We start from the raw sequence: 17,775 nt of genomic DNA, 5'->3' as shown, positions 1-17,775 counted from the left end.
CTTTCAGTATGACCTTTTTATTTATCATTAATCTACTATATAATTGTCTAAGGGTCACTTCCGTCTTTCTGTTTGTCATGGATATTCATTGGTCGCGGCCTCTGTCTGTCATGGAAATCCAAGTCGCTGATTGGTCGTGGCAAATTGCCCACGACCATTGCCACGACCAATCAGCGACGGCCATAGTCCGGCGGCAAAATGGCCGCTCTTTCCTCCCCCGCAGTCAGTGCCCGCTCCATACTGTGCTATATACTATGTGGCTGCTACATACATACATTCATTCATTCATTCTAGAATACCCGATGCGTTCGGGCCACCATCTAGTATACAAATAACAGGTATGCTCACACTGCAGATTTGCTGCCAATTATTCACAGAAAATCTACAGAATGTTACACTGCATTGTATATAAATGAACTATTAAAATCTAGCTTGTACATTTATTACAAAAAAAAATTGTGTGAATTTTAGAGCTTCTAGTGAATAAATGTCTTCACAAATGAGTGAAGTAGAGAAAGAAGCATATTTCTCTGATAGGATAAGAAACATTGATATTTTCTTGTACACTTAATTTACAAAGAAAAAATAGTTTTACTATTTTAAGAGGGATTGAGTAACTACTGTACAGTGGCCTGTAATACTTGCAAATTTGGTGTTATACTTTCTGCTGTCGCCACAAGACATGCAGGCACAGGGACTTGAAAGTATTTTTTTTGTGCATGCCGAAGACCCTCGGCACCTGAGCATGCTCGGATAGTGCCTTCTCCTACAGCACCTTACGTTCCTCTCCCACAAGGTGGCAGTGTTCCACAAGAAGACATCCATCCTCTGCTGGTCAAAAGAGAACTACAAGGAGTTATTAAAGGAATCTGTCTGCAGGTTTTGCTATGTAATATGACAGCAGCATTAGACGGTGATTGCTGAAATGTATCACTTAAATGGGTATTTCCTTTTCCAAGAACCCTATAGGTAGTGGTAGTAATATTTGTAAATACGGCCACTGATAAAGTGGCTGTTAGTGGTCGTACCTATGGATACCTACAGGCTTCCTTGCGTGAAGTCTACTACTAAGGTGAGCTGACTTAGGCCGGATTCATATTAGTGTTTCTGTTTGCAGCATAGGCCTGCGTACTTCTTTTCTTAAGATCCGCATGGGTACCTATATTTAACATTGTGTACGCAGGGACATGCGTTGGATGCGTCCCTGTGCGCCTTTTTGAGGTGCCTGCTGAACGCAACATGTTGCATTTCCTTGAGTTCGGCGGGCACGTCAGGATGGGCGCATCCGCATACAATGCCTGTCCCTGCTTACCCAATGTTAAATATAGGTATGCAAGATGCATGCAGAAGTGGGCAGAGCTAAGGAAAGAAGTCTGCAGCACCGCTACGGAATCAAACGCTAATGTGAACCTGGCCTTAGGCAGTTATTTTTTACTTGCTGGTCTACAAGTGTTTCAGCACAACACTTACACATCGCAAATACGGCAGCCGCTGACCGCAGTCTCCTATACGGAGTCTGCCTCAGCTAGGCTATCCAGTTCACAGCTGTACTTGGAGCCCGGCAACATTTCATTGTGACCCTGTGCTATGCTCAACACTACAATTTCCCCATCCCTGCTCATGCAGAGTTGAGCAGTGAGGGTATGTGCACACGTGGGTGGGATCTCTGCGGATTTTTCCGCACCTGTTTTTGTAAATCCGCAGGTAAACCACATTGCGGAATTACCGTGGATTTACCGCGTTTTCTTTGCGGATTCCTATTGAGGGGCAGGTGTAAACCGCTGCGGAATCCGCACAAAGAATTGACATGCTGCGGAATAAACAACGCAGCGTTTCCACACAGTTTTTTCCCACAGCATGTGCACTGCAGATTTTGTTTTCCATAGGTTTACATGGTACTGTAAACTCATGGAAAACTGCTGCGAATCCGCAGCGTGTGCACATACCCTGAGAGGTAACAGGAGGTCTGGGCAGCAGTGGTGAGAAGAGTACCCGGGTAGCTTGACGTAGTCCTACTGAAACAAAGCCACAGACCTGTTCGCACCACTGAAAGAAGTCAACACTGTATCCTTGGTCTCAATAGTGGTTTCTTTAAAGCAGAGGGAACAGCTCTGTAGCCTGGCATTACTAGTACAATGTCTGACTGCTCAATCTTTGCTCACTGCTGCCGTCCCTGCAGTAGTGGAATCATCACGCTGCTCTGCTCAGCCTGTGTAAAGCCTCATTTAGATGTCTGAATGTCTTTGCATCTGCAAAGCGCCTCAGAAGAGTAGATTTTTCTGTCACCCATGATAGTGCCAACGAGAGGGGATCTGCCCTTCAAGGACAGGAAACCTTCAAGATAGAAAGAGCAGTACCTCTCTGGCGCATAAGTTGGTTTCCTGTCCTTGTCGGGGAACCTTTTAAGAAGACTCCAGTTGAATCCTTGAATTCTGTATTGGACCCTTCAGGTGCTACTAGTGATAAGCGAACGTGCTCAAGTAACATGTTATCCGAGTATTTTGGGCGTGCTCGAATAATATGTTCAATTCCCTGCTGCTAACAAATACGCAATCCTCACATGTTGTGGCTGTTAACAGCCACAAATCATGCGGCCACAGGGACTTGAACATATTACTTGAGCACTCCCAAGATACTCGGATAACACGTTATCTGAGCAAGTTCGCTCATCACTAAGAGCTACACAAAAACTGCCAAGTAAGTGGGAACTTTTTTTTTTTTCCCCCTCTTAAATGTTGCTTTAACCACTTGGGCTTTTCAGTGTTTTTTTTTTTGTTTTTGTTTTTTTTTCACCCAGTCTTCCCAGAGCCATAACCTTTTTTTATTTTTTTTTTATTTTTCTGTCAATTTGGCCATGTGAGGGCTTCTGGTTTGTTTGTTTTTTGTTTTGTTTTTTTAAGAGCTGTAGTTTTGAACTACACCATTGGTTTTACCTTATCGTGTCCTGGAAAACAGGGAAAAAAATTCCAACGGCGGTGAAATTGGGGGGGAAAAAAAAGTGCATTTCCACAATTGTATGTTTTTTTTCCCATATACAATGTTCATTAAAGGCTAAAACTCTAAATCAGACCTGCCATTATGATTCTCCATGTTAGGCCTGCATCACACTGGGTTTTAAATGGCCGAGTGCAATGCGATAAAAAAATCGCATTGCACTCGGACCAATGTTCAGCTATGGGGCCGCTCCCACCAGCCGACTTTTTGTCGGCCGTTTTCCTCGGCCTGAGACAATCGCAGCATGCTGCGATTGTCTCAGACTGAGGAAAACTCTCGGCTCACTCACACCCATATAAGCCTATGGGTGCGAGTGAGACAGCGCACACCACTCGGACATCATCCGAGTGACGTGCTTTATAAGCGGACCCCAGCAATGGAGATGGAGAAATTCATTTCTCCGCCTCCTCCGCAGCTGTTCTCCGATCCTCCCTGTGCAAGAGAATCGGAGCACAGACGCATGACACTCGGCTCCTGCTCTGCTGCGAGCAGGAACCGAGGGTCATTAGCATATCGCATCGGATGCAATACGCCAGTGTGACACCGGCCTTATTAGTAGTGCACATATATCAAACATGTATAGGTTCTGTCTTATTTAAGTGGTGAAAAAAATCCAAAGTTTGTGGGGGAAAGGCGCCTTTTTCTGAGACTCGTAGGGTCTCCATTTTTGGGGATCTTGGGCTGGGTGAGGGCTTATTTTTTACAGACCAAGCTGATGTTTTTATTGATACTATTTGGGCTCATTCCCACTTGCGATGAAATCAGATGAATACAATCTGATAGAAAATCGGATTTAATTCGGACCAATGTTATTCTATGACTGTCTTCATCTGCGTCTTTTTCCAGCTCTGATCGGACAAGAAAAAAGTTGCAGCATGCTGCGATTGTAGTCTGAATTCGGATCTCATCCCGCAATAGAAGTCAGTGGGTGCAAGAAAAAAAGAAATCACACAGCACTCTGACCATGCAAGTGCTGTCTGATTTTTACATACCAATCTCCTTGTAAAAGCTGTCAATTCATATGCGGGTACAGTAAAATCACTGAATATATAATATATATATATATATATATATATATATATATATATATATATATACAGCCGCATGCTCCGCTCCCGAGTGCCGGCGGCAGTGCAGGGTATTGATGCGAGAGACTCGTGCGGCATCTTGCATTGCACTTGCAAGTGTGACCCCCAACCTTATTATCATACACACTTCATTTTTTTTATTGCACGCTTTTCAATTTTTGCAGGATGCAGCCAGACTCTTTATTTGTTGGTTGGGTTAACTGGGGCATCTGTCCTTGGGGAGTGCACACATATAGTGCTGGGCATCCTGCCTGATCTAATATTTTGGACATGATTAATAGGTTGTAAGCCAGACACTGCATCATAAAAAAAACAAACAAAAAAAACTGAACTCCTCGTGTTTACTCCCTCTACTAACCCACCTTTGCCCGACATTGCCATTTCCGTGTGTGGTTCCACCATTACTCCCAAGCAACATGCCCGCTGCCTTGGGGTCATACTTGATTGCAAGCTTTCATTCACCTCATACATCCGATCACTGGCTCGCTCTTGTTATCTGCACCTCAAAAACATTTCTAGAATTCCACCTTTTCTTACTTTCGACTCTGCAAAAACTCTGTTTCATTTATTCATTCTCGTCTGGACTATTGTAAAGGTACCGTCACATTAAGCGACGCTGCAGCGATAGCGACAACGATGCCGATCGCTGCAGCGTCGCTGTTTGATCGCTGGAGAGCTGTCATACAGACCACTCTCCAGCGACCAACTATGCCGAGGTCCCCGGGTAACCAGGGTAAACATCGGGTTGCTAAGCGCAGGGCCGCGCTTAGTAACCCGATGTTTACCCTGGTTACCAGCGTAAAAGTAAAAAAAACAAACAGTACATACTCACCCAGCGTCCCCCAGCTTCTGCTTCCTGACACTGACTGAGCTCCGGCACTAACAGCACAGCGGCTTTCACTTTCACTTTAGGGCCGGCGCTCAGTCAGTGTCAGGAAGCAGACGCTGGGGGAGGTATGACGCTGGGTGAGTATGTACTGTTTGTTTTTTTTACTTTTACGCTGGTAACCAGGGTAAACATCGGGTTACTAAGCGCGGCCCTGCGCTTGGTAACCCGATGTTTACCCTGGTTACCAGTGTAAAACATCGCTGGTATCGTTGCTTTTGGTGTCAAACACAACGATACACGGCGATCGGACGACCAAATAAAGTTCTGGACTTTATTCAGCGACCAGCAACATCACAGCAGGATCCTGATCGCTGCTGCGTGTCAAACTAAACGATATCGCTAGCGAGGACGCTGCAACGTCACGGATCGCTAGCGATATCGTTTAGTGTGACGGTACCTTAACTCTCTACTAATCGGCCTCCCTCTTACCAAACTCTCCCAGCTCCAATCTGTCCTGAATGCTGCAGCCAGGATCATATTCCTCACCAACCGTTATTCCGATGCCTCTACCTTGTGCCAGTCATTACACTGGTTACCCATCCACTCCAGAATCCAGTACAAACGTACTACCCTCATCCACAAAGCACTCCATGGCTCAGCACCACCCTACATCTCCTCCCTGGTCTCAGCCTACCACCCTACCCGTGCTCTCCATTCTGCTAAGTGACCTGAGGTTAGCATCCTCAATAATTAGAACCTCCCACTCCCGTCTCCAAGACTTCTTGCGTGCTGCGCCAATTCTTTGGAATGCACTACGCAGGTTAATATGATTAATCCCAAGTCCCCACAGTTTTAAGCGTGCCCTAAAAACGCATTTGTTCAGACTGGCCTACCGGCGCCCTCAACGCATTAACCTAACAATCCCTGGGTGGCCCATTCAAAAAAACTTAAACCATAATCAGGTTCCTCGCATCATGTTCTCATACACTTTATGCAGTTAATAGCCCTCTGTGTCTGTACTGTTACATATTTAGGCAGTTAACTGGTTCATGCAGTTTTACATGAACAACCGAGCCTTACACTATGGCTGGTCCGAACAACGAAAGCAATTGTTACCATCCACCTCTCGTGTCTCCCCTTTTCCTCATAGTTTGTAAGCTTGCGAGCAGGGCCCTCATTCCTCTTGGTATCTGTTTTGATCTGTGTTTATTGTTATGCTGTAATTGAGTGTACAAGTCCCCTCTATAATGTAAAGTGCTGCGGAATATGTTGGCGCTATAAATAAAAATGTATTTATTATCATAGTACCTATGTGACTGGCATACTATTTCAGGCACATGACATTTTTTGATCGTTTTCTACTCTGATTTTTGGGAGGCATTTCTGGAATTTTTGGGGGGTTATTTTTTATGCCGTTATGGGTGTGGTAAAACTGGTAAGACCACTTAATTCCTCAGGTCAGTGCGATTACAGCGAAACCTATATATATATATATATATATATATATATATATATATATATATATATATTTATTTATTTATGTTTTGGCGCTTTTACACGAAAACCTTTAAAAAAATAATAATTTTTGCATCGCTTTATTCTTGGAGCTAAAACCTTATTTTTCTGCTGATGGAGCTGTATGGCAGCTTGTTTTTGCGGGACAAGATGACTTTTTCAGCGATAACATTTTTGTTTACATTTGTCCTTATCTCGTGTTATTCCACTTTTTATTCAGCGGTATTTTTTTGTTTTTTAAAGGTGTTCGCTTAAGGAGTTAACTAGTGGGACTAGGGTATTTCTGGACACGGCGACACCAAACCTGGCGGCGATCGCATGGGCACAGCTATTGTGCGTGCAAAATTGTCCCAACCAGGACATATAGATACGTATAAGATCGTGAAGGAGTTAAATGATTGGCCTTGCCATGATGCACAAAGCGGCAGGACTTGGTTTGAACAGTCATTTTGTGCTTACAGAGCCCCTTTTAAGGGTATGTGCACACGTTGTGGATTTGCCAGCGGATCTGACGCTGCAGATTCGCAGCAGTTTTCCATGCGTTGTACAGTACCATGTAAACCTATGGAAAACAAAATCCACAGTGCACAAGCTGCGGAAAATACCACGTGGAAACGCTGCAGTTTATTTTTCGCAGCATGTCCATTCTTTGTGCGGATTCTGCAACGTTTTACAACTGTTCCTCAATAGGAATCCACAGGTGAAATCTGCACAAAAAAAGCTGGAAATCCACGGGTAAAACGCAGTGCGTTTTACCTGCAGATTTTTAAAAATCTGCCTGGAAAAATCCGCATACGAATCCGCAATGTGGTTACATAGCCTAAAGGGGACTCCGTCAGCACAGAATGACTGTTCAAACCAAGTACAGGTGCTCGGTGCTCCATGGCGGAACCAATCATTTATATACACTTTCCCACCTGCTTGTTTTCCCTCCGTCTGTCGCCTCTTTGAGTGACCGCTCTGGCTTCATAGAGCCAGAAGGGAAACCAAGCTGGTGTTTTAATGATTGGTCTCGACATGATGTACCGAGCACCTGTATTAGGTTTGATAAGTCATTCTGTGCTGACAGTCCTATTAATGCCCAATTCTTTTATCCTTCTAGGAAATAAATTGCCACCATCAGCATAGGTGTCGGGCTGCGAATTGCTTCTCTCTCTCACTGTGGAAACCGTATGCCGGGAAGATGGGATAAGAAAATAGATGTGAGCTGTGCAACTAAACAGCCTTTGTGAGATGCTGTGTGAACACTGATTACATAAGTAATGTGCACTACATCCATCAGGGCACTAGCATTGCTGGGTATAGAGCAGGCCTGTGCTGGGACTGCAGCTTTCATTGTGCTTTCAATCGGTGGCGCTTTCTTCAGAAAGTATCAGTGTTGGCTCCTTGCTGCAGGTCAAAACTGTAACAGCTTGGTATTCTGGTTAGATAGTGCCAACATCGTTTTAAATCTTATCAGCTATAAAAGATCAGAGATAATTGCAATTGAGCGAAGAGGAGAGGATGAGGGCTATACTGTAGTTTTGTGATGTATATTTTTCTCATGCCATGTTTATCACAAGTGTTTTGATAGTACAGTAATAAGGTAAAGTCAGCAAGAGCCATTAAGTGCATTCATGTTCTTCAGTGCAGAGACATAGGTCTGAAAAATGGCATCAGAGGGAACATGCATTATTTGTGCAGTAGTTTTGCTCCATAGTCCAGTTTTGAGGTGCACAAGGCTATTGTTGCATGCTGTAGTGGACGGGAATGGCCTTCTTCACCATTCTGTCTTTCAGTAGCTCCTTTTTTGGGTATTTAGGACTCCGATTCCTTGGACTATTTCTAGTAGTACTAACCAAGCCATAGTAGGATCTCCCTAAGGCCGGGGTCACACTTGCGAGTGTGATGCGAGAAACTTGCGCATCAATACCCGGCACTGCCGCCGGCACTCGGGCCCAGAGTGTGCGGCTGTGTAGAAATACATGTTGTATTGATGCGCGAGTTTATCGCATCACACTCGAAAGTGTGTCCCCGGCCTATCCCACATCAGAGATGTTCAGACCAACTAATATAAAACATAATTTCGTTGTTGTCAAAGTCGCTCAGATTCATATGCTTGTTCAGGTTTCATGATTTTACCAAGTCAACTTTCTGTTCAATGCTGCCTAATATCTCCTACTTTGCTAGAAGGCATTTGTCTTCCGATACTAAGAGTGGCTATCTGCTGATAATTTGAAGCTAGGTGCAGATATGTTTTTTTAGGTGTTCCTGTGAGAACGAAGCATCGGGCTTGTTAGATATAAGTACAGATCCCTTTTTGCGAATGATCGACTTTCAAAGTAACTTTCTCAGAGCTGACCCTGCTGTGCCTGATTGTTGTACTGTGTCAGTTATAGAGTTCAACCTTGTCTCATTGCAAATACATTTGTAGCTACATCAGCTCTGCTGTACTTCCCTCCCCCCCACACTGGCAGGGAGATGGAAGCTGAAAGCACTGTTAGGACACTTGCAATGTAAATGTGTTAGTGTAACAGAAGTGAACTCTTTTGTTACAGTTCTGATGTACTGTGTTAGTTCTAAACACAAGTTCCAACAGTACATGTGACGCAGGCCAGGCACCTCCAAGGCTTAAAGGGCAGGCTCAGGCCATGTGTCCAAAGAGGAGACCCATCACTTAGTACGTGGAGACATATCATATGAACAGGTACTCTTCCACCAGGTTGTTGAAAAGCTTCCTCCTGCTAATATGGACCATATCCAGATGGTGTTGCCGGATATTGGGGCATGCAGAGGAATGTTTTCCACATTTTGGCCATGCTAACCCTCCCTTCCGAGGTACTGCCAGTGCCCCAGCGACTTTCTCTGCCTTGTCCCACCCCGCTGTCAGGTGGGAAGAGGCATTAGTGTGCCTATCAGTGTGTGCTTGTATTCCAGCATTTTCCTATCACGCTCCAGTGATGGAAGTAAGGATTATACATTGTACGGTAGGGTGGCCACCCAGTAATCAGCACTGGTAGGCACAGCAGCATGTATTGGTTCATGTGTGCCAGGCTGCCCAGAGGCAACGACAATCTGTCCTCGGCGAGAGGTGTATTGTCTGGATCTTCTGTATCTCCCCCAGCCACGCACCAGTGATGCCCATGAGCTGCTTTGAGTGCCACCCTGCTGTCAAGTCAGTTCCACCTCCTTCAAAACTGTTGCCTGGATGGACAGTTGTGTACCTGGCCACTGTTGATATGGGAACCTATCCTCCCAGCCAAGTGTGAACATCTGACCTGATAACGCTGTGAATGCTCACATTGCTTCTCCTGTGCCACCACCTCATCCATCATCGCTTGAAGCATTTTTTTCAAGTAGGCATAGAAGTGAGATTGTAACGCTGATGATGGCATCATAACAAATAGCCATGTTCGTGGAGTGCACGAAGCCATACAATATGTCACGCATGAAGGCCCACTCAGTGGTGAAGTGGTGCTCCACTATTGCCTGCTGATGCTCACTGTCTCCAGCATATGCAAGGTGGAGTTCCACCTTGTGTGTACGTCGCATATGAGTATATTTATTATGTATACCCCTCCTCACATGTAAAGCACCATGGAATAAATGGCACTATAATAACATGAGGCAGAAATAACATTGCAGCGCAGTCATGTGAGCATCAGCAGGGCGAGAAAGCCTAAAGCGTGCAGAGTGACTGCTGTACTTTCAGCAGCAGCTCTAAGGCTAGGTTCCCATTGCATTAATGGGTGAGCGCTAACGGACAGCGTTGCACGGCGAAATTAACACCGTGCAACGCGTCCGTAGCGCTCCCATTGCCTGCAATGTTAAAGCGCATTGCTAGCGCGTGTCATTTTCGGCACGCGCTAGCGATGTGCCGGTCTTTTGTAGCGCGCCTCGGACGCTGCTTGCAGCATCCGCGGCGTGCCCGAGGTCCGTTCCCCGCTCTCGCAGATCGGGGATCTGCGCTAGCGGGGACGTTTAACGCGACCCCTTAAAAGACATTGTGCCAGCGCTTAGCGCTAAACGGATTGCCCTAACGCAATGGGAACCTAGCCTTACAGATTGTGATTTTTAAGGATGCTCTGCACCACCAAATTCAACACAAGCCATGCCAGGGATGTGAATCAAACTGGCTAGGGCCAGAGTTGCTATGGGAAGTTGCCTGTTATCGCACACCACCAGGCCAGGCTTGAGGTTCATCATCACCAACCACTCCACGGTCTGTTTGATCACCATCCATAGCTGCTGCGTAGAGTGGGATCCTTCCGCCAAACAGAAGAGTTTCAGAAGAGCCTGCTGTCGTTTCCCCCTTACTGTGATGAAATTGGTGGTGCAGGTCTACAGTGACTGGATGAGAAGTGGAGTAGGAAGAGGCAACATGGACAAACGTCCAGCAATCCTCAGTGGTGGTAGTAAATGAGCCAGAACGCCTTCTGCCTCAGGACCAGCCGCCACTACATTTATCCAGTGGGTAGTTAACGAGATATATATTTTTTGTTAGAGAGAGAATATAACGTCCCTGGCTGCGCTTACTGGTCCACGTATCAGTGGATATGTGGACGCCACTGATGGCATTGTGCAGTTTTGATTTTGACCAGGGCAGGGATGGCCCGCCTGGGAAAGTAATGGCTGCTAGGAAGCACGTACTGTGAGGGTATGTGTCCACGTTCAGGATTGCATCAGGATTTGGTCAGGATTTTTCATCAGTATTTGTAAGCCAAAACCAGGAGTGGAACAATTAGAGGAAAAGTATAATAGAAACATATGCACCACTTTTTCATTTATCACCCACTCCTGGTTTTGGCTTACAAATACTGATGTAAAATACTGACCAAATCCTGATGCAATCCTGATCGTGGACACATACCCTTAGGGTATGTGTCCACGTTCAGGAAACGCTGCGTTTTTGACGCAGCGCTGAGCCGAAGCATCAAAAACGCAGCGTCCAGATGTTACAGCATAGTGGAGGGGATTTAATGAAATCCCAACTCCACTATGCGTTAAAAAACGCATGCGTTTTTGCCGCGAAAACGCACATGCGGTGCGTTTTTTTCAAAACGCAGCACGTTGCTACAATGAGCAAAACACGCAGGCACACCGCAGGTGACCTGCCAGTGACCTCAGGTGCATTTTTGGTCAGGATTTTACCTGCATAAAATCCTGACCAAAGCCTGAAGCAATCATGAACGTGGACACATACCCTTAGGGTATGTGTCCATGGTCAGGATGGCCGACGGTATCGCCGCAGCGGCGAAGCCCCGCCCCCTTTCTGGGACGCAATGATGCCGGATGTGTTAACTGTACACATCCGGGATCATCGCTCTCTCCCATAGCGCCCTGTGATATGCCTTGCGGGGACGCTGCGTCCCCGCAAGGTGTACGGACATGCTGCGATCTGAAAGACACGCAGCATGTCCGGAGTCGCAGGGAAGACGGATGCGGGTTTCCACGCATAGTGGACACGGGATTTCAAAAAATCCCCTCCACTATGCTGGAACATCTGGACGCTGCGTGTTTGACGCTGCAGCTCTGCGCAGCGTCAAACACGCAGCGTTTACTGACCGTGGAAACTCACCCTTAGACAGCCACCGACATCCGTTATTTTTAACCCTGCTGTTCTGGAGGAGCCCAAGATCTTTTCCTGGTTTTTCAGGTGTGTATTCCACTACAGCTCATGCTTTGATTTCAGATGCCTTGTCATGCAGGTGGAGCTCAGGTTCAGAATATTTATGCCCCCCTTCAGGCTCTGATTGCAGTATGCAAACCTCCCAACAGTGCCTGAAGAAATGCCATTCCAGGTGGCTACTTAGAGCTGGCTTGGTGTGCTCATTTGGTTGGCGCAGTGGACAGTAGATGATGTATTAGCTAGGGGTCTTTGCTTTTAAACCCTGCTCCCTCTTTTGCTATTCAGCGTGACCACTTCTTCCTCCGTCACTCGGATGGCCTTCACTGCATGTGTGGTCGAGAACCTAACATTATCCCTCACTCGAGCCACGTCTCGTCGCTACGCAACACCCATGCTCTGGCATTTATACAGGGCAAGTCACGTGGTGTGCTGGTCAATCGCGGCCATGCCAATACTTGGTATGGCTGTGATGGCTCTGGAAGTGCCCAGAGCCTAAAAGCTTGTTGATTGGCTGCATTGCAACCTTTCAACAAACTTTACTTGGCAGTGAACAAGAACAGTGAAAAGTCAGTGTTTGGAGTTCACTTACAGTTTGAGTTCGCTGATCCCTACCAGTGATAAAAAACAAGCAAACAAAAAAAATAAATAAATAACACTGACAAAGATCAAACACTTTAAAATAAAAATCTTAAAATTACATATGCAAACACTCCCTCCCACCAAACCAAAAAAAACAAAAACAAATACACAGACGTATGAAAACGACCAGACGCTAATGCATACTAAATCACAAGAAACCCCCACAAGAGATACTTATTAGCATGTTTTATTTAACACTAATCTCAGCACACTGCTGGCAAATTGTTGTTGACAAGATGGGCCATGGACATTTCCAGTACCACACCACAAGCTACACAGCGGCCCAGGGACAACAGGAAAACTTACAGAACACTATGGTATGGGACACTAGGGGAGGGGTGTGAGCACAAGTAGCACTATGTTTTTCCATGGAGTGCAGCACTTTAATAATTGACTATTACTAGAGGGAGTGTAACGAGCAGCAGAGCAGTGCTATGTGCACACGCTGTAATGACTGTCCCATACATGGAAATGGGCTAATTGCAGCTGCCAGTGTGTACTTCCATCATGGGCAAAACCGTTCTAAGTGAAGAAAAAGGAGGGGGTGAGCAAAGCTGTTGGAATATGGCAATGTTTAAGGAACTGGGACCACTCTCATGGTGTTGGTGAAGCCAGAACCTGGCTGCCAGCCAGTTAGCACAATGGCACAGTCACCAGTCTTGAAGAAACCACGGGCTTTGCCTGTGGGAAAATAAATAAATAAAATTTAGAAATAATCAGAAGAAGTGTAATCTATATATTGCTAACAGTTCATATTATACAAATATATTACCCAATTCTGCTACAAAATCCAGATTAATCTTTTAGTGCTCTGCACATGGCCACAATTTTGTATTCGTACACAGATAAACACAATATTGTGTGGGTCGCCTCACGCTGCTATAACAGATTGCACAAATTCCTTGAATGGGTCTGGCAACAAGAAATTAGCAGCAGATTTTTTAGTTCCTGTAAACTGAGCTGAGGCCTCCATTGATTTTCACTTTTCTGCAAATCTCACAGATAACTCAAATGGATTGAGATCTGGGTAATTTAGAGGGCAATATAGAGAGATGATGCAAACATGCACTTTCTTCTAAAAGATTAAGTGTGAACACTTTCATGGCAGCAGTATTATAGTAGTATGCCATCAAAAGGTACATCAACATGAATGCCAGGAGCCAACGTTTCCCCAGAGCACCACACTGGCTGCTTGCCTTATAGTCAATCCTGGTGCGCTCTTCCCTAGGCAGTCAATGCACACATACCCTGCTGTCCACATTATGTGAAAGAAAACCTCAGCCACCTTTTTCCATTGCACTATTGTCCCAGTTCTGATAATCGTCTTTTTTTTTTTTTTTTTTTTTAGATGCTTTTGATAATTGACAGGGCTTGGCATGGGCATGCTGAATGCTACCCACCCAAATAGGCAACAATCTATGATGCACGGTTATATTCAGGAGATCATGGCAATGTATTTTCTCAGCAATTTGTAATACAGTAGCTCTTCTGTGGCATCAGAGCAGACAACCACCACTGGCCAACCACTCATCTTTACTTGGATCACTTTTGCCAGGGACTAACCATTGAGTATCGAAAATATCCTAAAATACCTGCAGTCTGGAGGTTCTCAGACCCAGTGTAAACGTAAGAATTTCCAGAACGGTATGCTCGCTTACTGCCAAAAACACTAGTCAAATTAAGGGAATACCTAAAATCACATCCAAACTCTTCAACCAATTGTGAGCTGAATGCCAAAATCAACCCCACAAAAAAAAATAAAAAAAAGTTACAGGCAGAGCCAATTAGAGCCAATTTCATGGCAGCAAATCATGATGTGTGTATGCCGCTGCCCCTCCACAAACCTATATACACTCCCAGCAATGTCTGGGCATGCTCCTCCAGGATACCATCTGCTGTATCTCCATCCAGACGTAGGTCAGTGCACAGTGGATCAGAAAGGTTTTGGACAGTCTGTGGTGCTACATGGTAACATTGGATGCATGGATTTAAAATGTCCCTAATTGGATTCAAGTCAACTCAGTCAGAAACTATCTATACCCTCTGGCCACAAGAAGTCAAGGATAAAATCCGGAGATGCACGGTTGGCCATCATGTGGAGATTTGTGCAACCCCGGCATCAATTAACCACAGCCAACCTTGTCATACTGGGTGATGTTGCAAGCACTGAACGATTTAACATAAGAAGTCTCCAGACTTTCATGTCAATCACATGCCCTATGTACACCTGCGCTTGTTTAGGAGAACGGGATACCATTAGCAGACATGCCAATTCGAGCGTTCTCTCCAAATTTTACTCTGGGGCTAATTGGACTCTAGTTACACCACTGGTCACACCAGTGGCTTTCTGGCGGTGATATTGCAGGGCTTTGGCACTGCCGATACCATTTCCCCTTGCACAAAAGGTGCAGATATCAGTCCTGATATTGGGTTGATGCTCTTGTATGGTCTTTGCTTGGGGAGCTGGACTACCTGTATGGGATGACATTTAGATAGACATACATTATAGCGCAATGTCTGGCCCTTTGTGCACAAACAGTCTTACCAATTTCCATAGCAAAGTTAACTCTACGATCAACATCTTCTGCCCAGGCCTGATCTACTGGCTCTTTATACAGTACAGGGAAGATACCACGGTAGAGATGTGCTTGACGGGCTGTTTGTCCATTACGGGTCACAGCTATAATAGGAGCACGTGGGCGATACCGAGATACAAGGTGTGCAGACCTGAAAATAGATAGTGTACAGTGTTTCCAGAGAAAAAGATATGCATTTTTAATTCAACCATCTAAAGCACACTTTTACTTTTACACCATTATATATTTTATAGAAATCTGTCCGTCAACAGCAAAATTTATTGTAAGCAACCTTCAGCACTCCAGCTGTTGCACACCTATAACTAAGGCTACTTTCACACTAGCGTCGGGAACAACCCGTCGCTGCGCGTCGGGCCGACGTTCCCGACGCTAGTGTGGTCTCCGCCGCACAACGGGGGCAGCGGATGCATATTTCCCACGCATCCGCTGCCCCATTGTGATGTGCGGGGAAGTGCGGGGAGGTGGGGGCGGAGTTCCGACTGCGCATGCGCGGTCGGAAAAAGCGGACCGTCGGGAGCAAAAAACGTTACATGTAACGTTTTTTTCTCCCGACGGACCGCTACCATACGCCCAAACGCCGCCAAACGCATTCACCGTTTGGAAATGCGTCGCAAATGCATCGCAAATGCGTCGCTAATGTTACTCTATGACGAAACAACGTATCCAGCAAAAACTTTTGCTGGATGCGGCGTTTCGCAAAAACGACGCATTTGCGACGTATTGCAGTTAACGCTAGTGTGAAAGTAGCCTAAGCATTCCACCAGCTTTCAGGTTCACGTAAGGAGTTTCACAGCGGCTGAACGCTGCAGGTTGCTGCTGAACCTTGCATTACATTATACTGCCACAGAGGTTCACAAGACAAAGGGGGGCACTCTGGGGAAATAAAAATGTATTCACAAAGACCACTTCAGAATTGATAAAGGCTCATATCCAGTGTACGGTTTTCAGTGGTCACTGTGTGCAATTTAGAACTATTCTTCTGGAACGCCAAGTCACAGGTCAACGAGCGTGGATTGTTTCAAGGCTCCTAATGCAAGCCAGCCTCCTGACCAAGCCCAATGTCGTGTAGGTGTATATCTGCTTTTAAATATGCTTTGTTTCAGCTCTGGCTGCCCGACATCTATGCTTCCTTCTTCATAGCTTCCTTCTAAGCTCCTTGACATAGCTTATGGAGCTGTCTTGCATTAGGAACCAGAAGCAAACCAAATCTGTATTGTACCAGAAGAGGTTGGAACACTCAGGATCTGCATCTCTATTAAAATGATTAGCTCCAAAGCGCCAACTGAAAACAGTACTATGGGTATGAGACTATTGTACAGGTTGTTCATGAAAAAACATTTTTATTTCCCCATAGTACGCCTTTAGTCCCTAACCTAGTCCCTGCAGCTCTGTATCAGACAAATTCCACAATATGGCACCAGGCATTCAAGAATGCTTTTTCTATTGGGTCCATGCTTATATGGGTACCAGTATTTTCAAGAAACCTTTTGGGATAAATTGCTGTGTGTACATGGGGAAACTATTACAGGTCATGATATGACTTGTATCCTGCAGTTCCACAAGTTCTCTTCAAGCTCTAATTTGCAATTTCACTCTGAGCTGGAAGAGGAAGGGGACACGGGGGGGGGGGGGGGGAGCAGTGAAGATACTAGAAGCTGTGAATTCTTCCATACACCGTGCACAAAGGAGGGTTTCTTGCTCTTAGTTCTTTTTTTGTCATACAGAAAAGCAGTATGGAAAAAGTTACACAGCAGTGTATATATGAATCCAGCACTGGGGTGAGGTAGAAGACTTGTTAGAAAACTCAGCAGGATGTGTGTGTGTTTGCTTACTTATTCTGCTTCTCACTCCTCCTCCCCTTTTCATAGACTATTATGGGCTGTGTCACATCGCAGTAAGCAGGCAGTCCAGTTCTTCTTTGAACAACATAGATTTGAGATTTTTGTTTTTAGTGGATGACAAGTTGAGAAGACAGATTTGTTGCAGCCATGTTGCAGGCAATTCCCAATGTATATACCCTTTTAAAGTTAAGATCTTCAACCCTTCCAATTTGAAATACTTTTAAGGGCTCCTTTCCACTTGCGAGATAAACGTCCGTGTCTCGCATGTGAAAACCAAGCTCTGGCGCTGGCACTCCAGAGTGGAGAGTGCGGCTGCATAGCAACACATGGAGCTGCACGCTCCGCTCCCAAGTGCCGGCGCCAGAGCTTGGTTTTCACATGCGAGACACGGACGTTTATCTCGCAAGTGGAAAGGAGCCCTAAATCAAAACAGTGGAAAAAAAACAAATGCTTTCCCTAAGTTTAAATGTGCAGTAGATTCCTTTAAAGCAGTTATCTGGGAATAGTTAAATTAATTAAATAACTTACTAAATGCCTTTAATTTGCAAATTACCTCCATGGACAAAATGAGTGTGATTACTATATAGAGCAGTGTTCCCCAACTCCAGTCTTCAAGTGCCACTAACCGGTCATGTTTTCAGAATTTCCTTAAACCCTTAACGAC

General features: G+C 45.3%; 1 protein-coding gene across 5 annotated transcripts in view; it reads right to left on the bottom strand.

The window, feature by feature from the left end:
• Nucleotides 1-12,844: 12,844 nt before the first annotated feature.
• Nucleotides 12,845-17,775, bottom strand: part of PKM (pyruvate kinase M1/2) — a 61,416-nt gene continuing 56,485 nt past the window's right edge. For all 5 annotated transcript variants that reach the window (XR_013215690.1, XM_077264159.1, XM_077264161.1 and 2 more), the window contains exons 10-11: nucleotides 15,219-15,400; nucleotides 12,845-13,354 (exon numbers count right to left, since the gene is read on the bottom strand). Coding sequence is in view for 4 of the 5 variants with exons in the window: in XM_077264159.1 (XP_077120274.1) it covers nucleotides 13,248-13,354; nucleotides 15,219-15,400 (289 nt within the window). In the remaining variant the exon portion in view is untranslated. The remainder of the gene's footprint in view (nucleotides 13,355-15,218; nucleotides 15,401-17,775) is intronic.

Source organism: Ranitomeya variabilis, chromosome 5, assembly GCF_051348905.1.
Source record: "Ranitomeya variabilis isolate aRanVar5 chromosome 5, aRanVar5.hap1, whole genome shotgun sequence".
Taxonomy (NCBI): domain Eukaryota; kingdom Metazoa; phylum Chordata; class Amphibia; order Anura; family Dendrobatidae; genus Ranitomeya; species Ranitomeya variabilis.
This window is presented reverse-complemented; position numbering and strand designations above follow the sequence as displayed.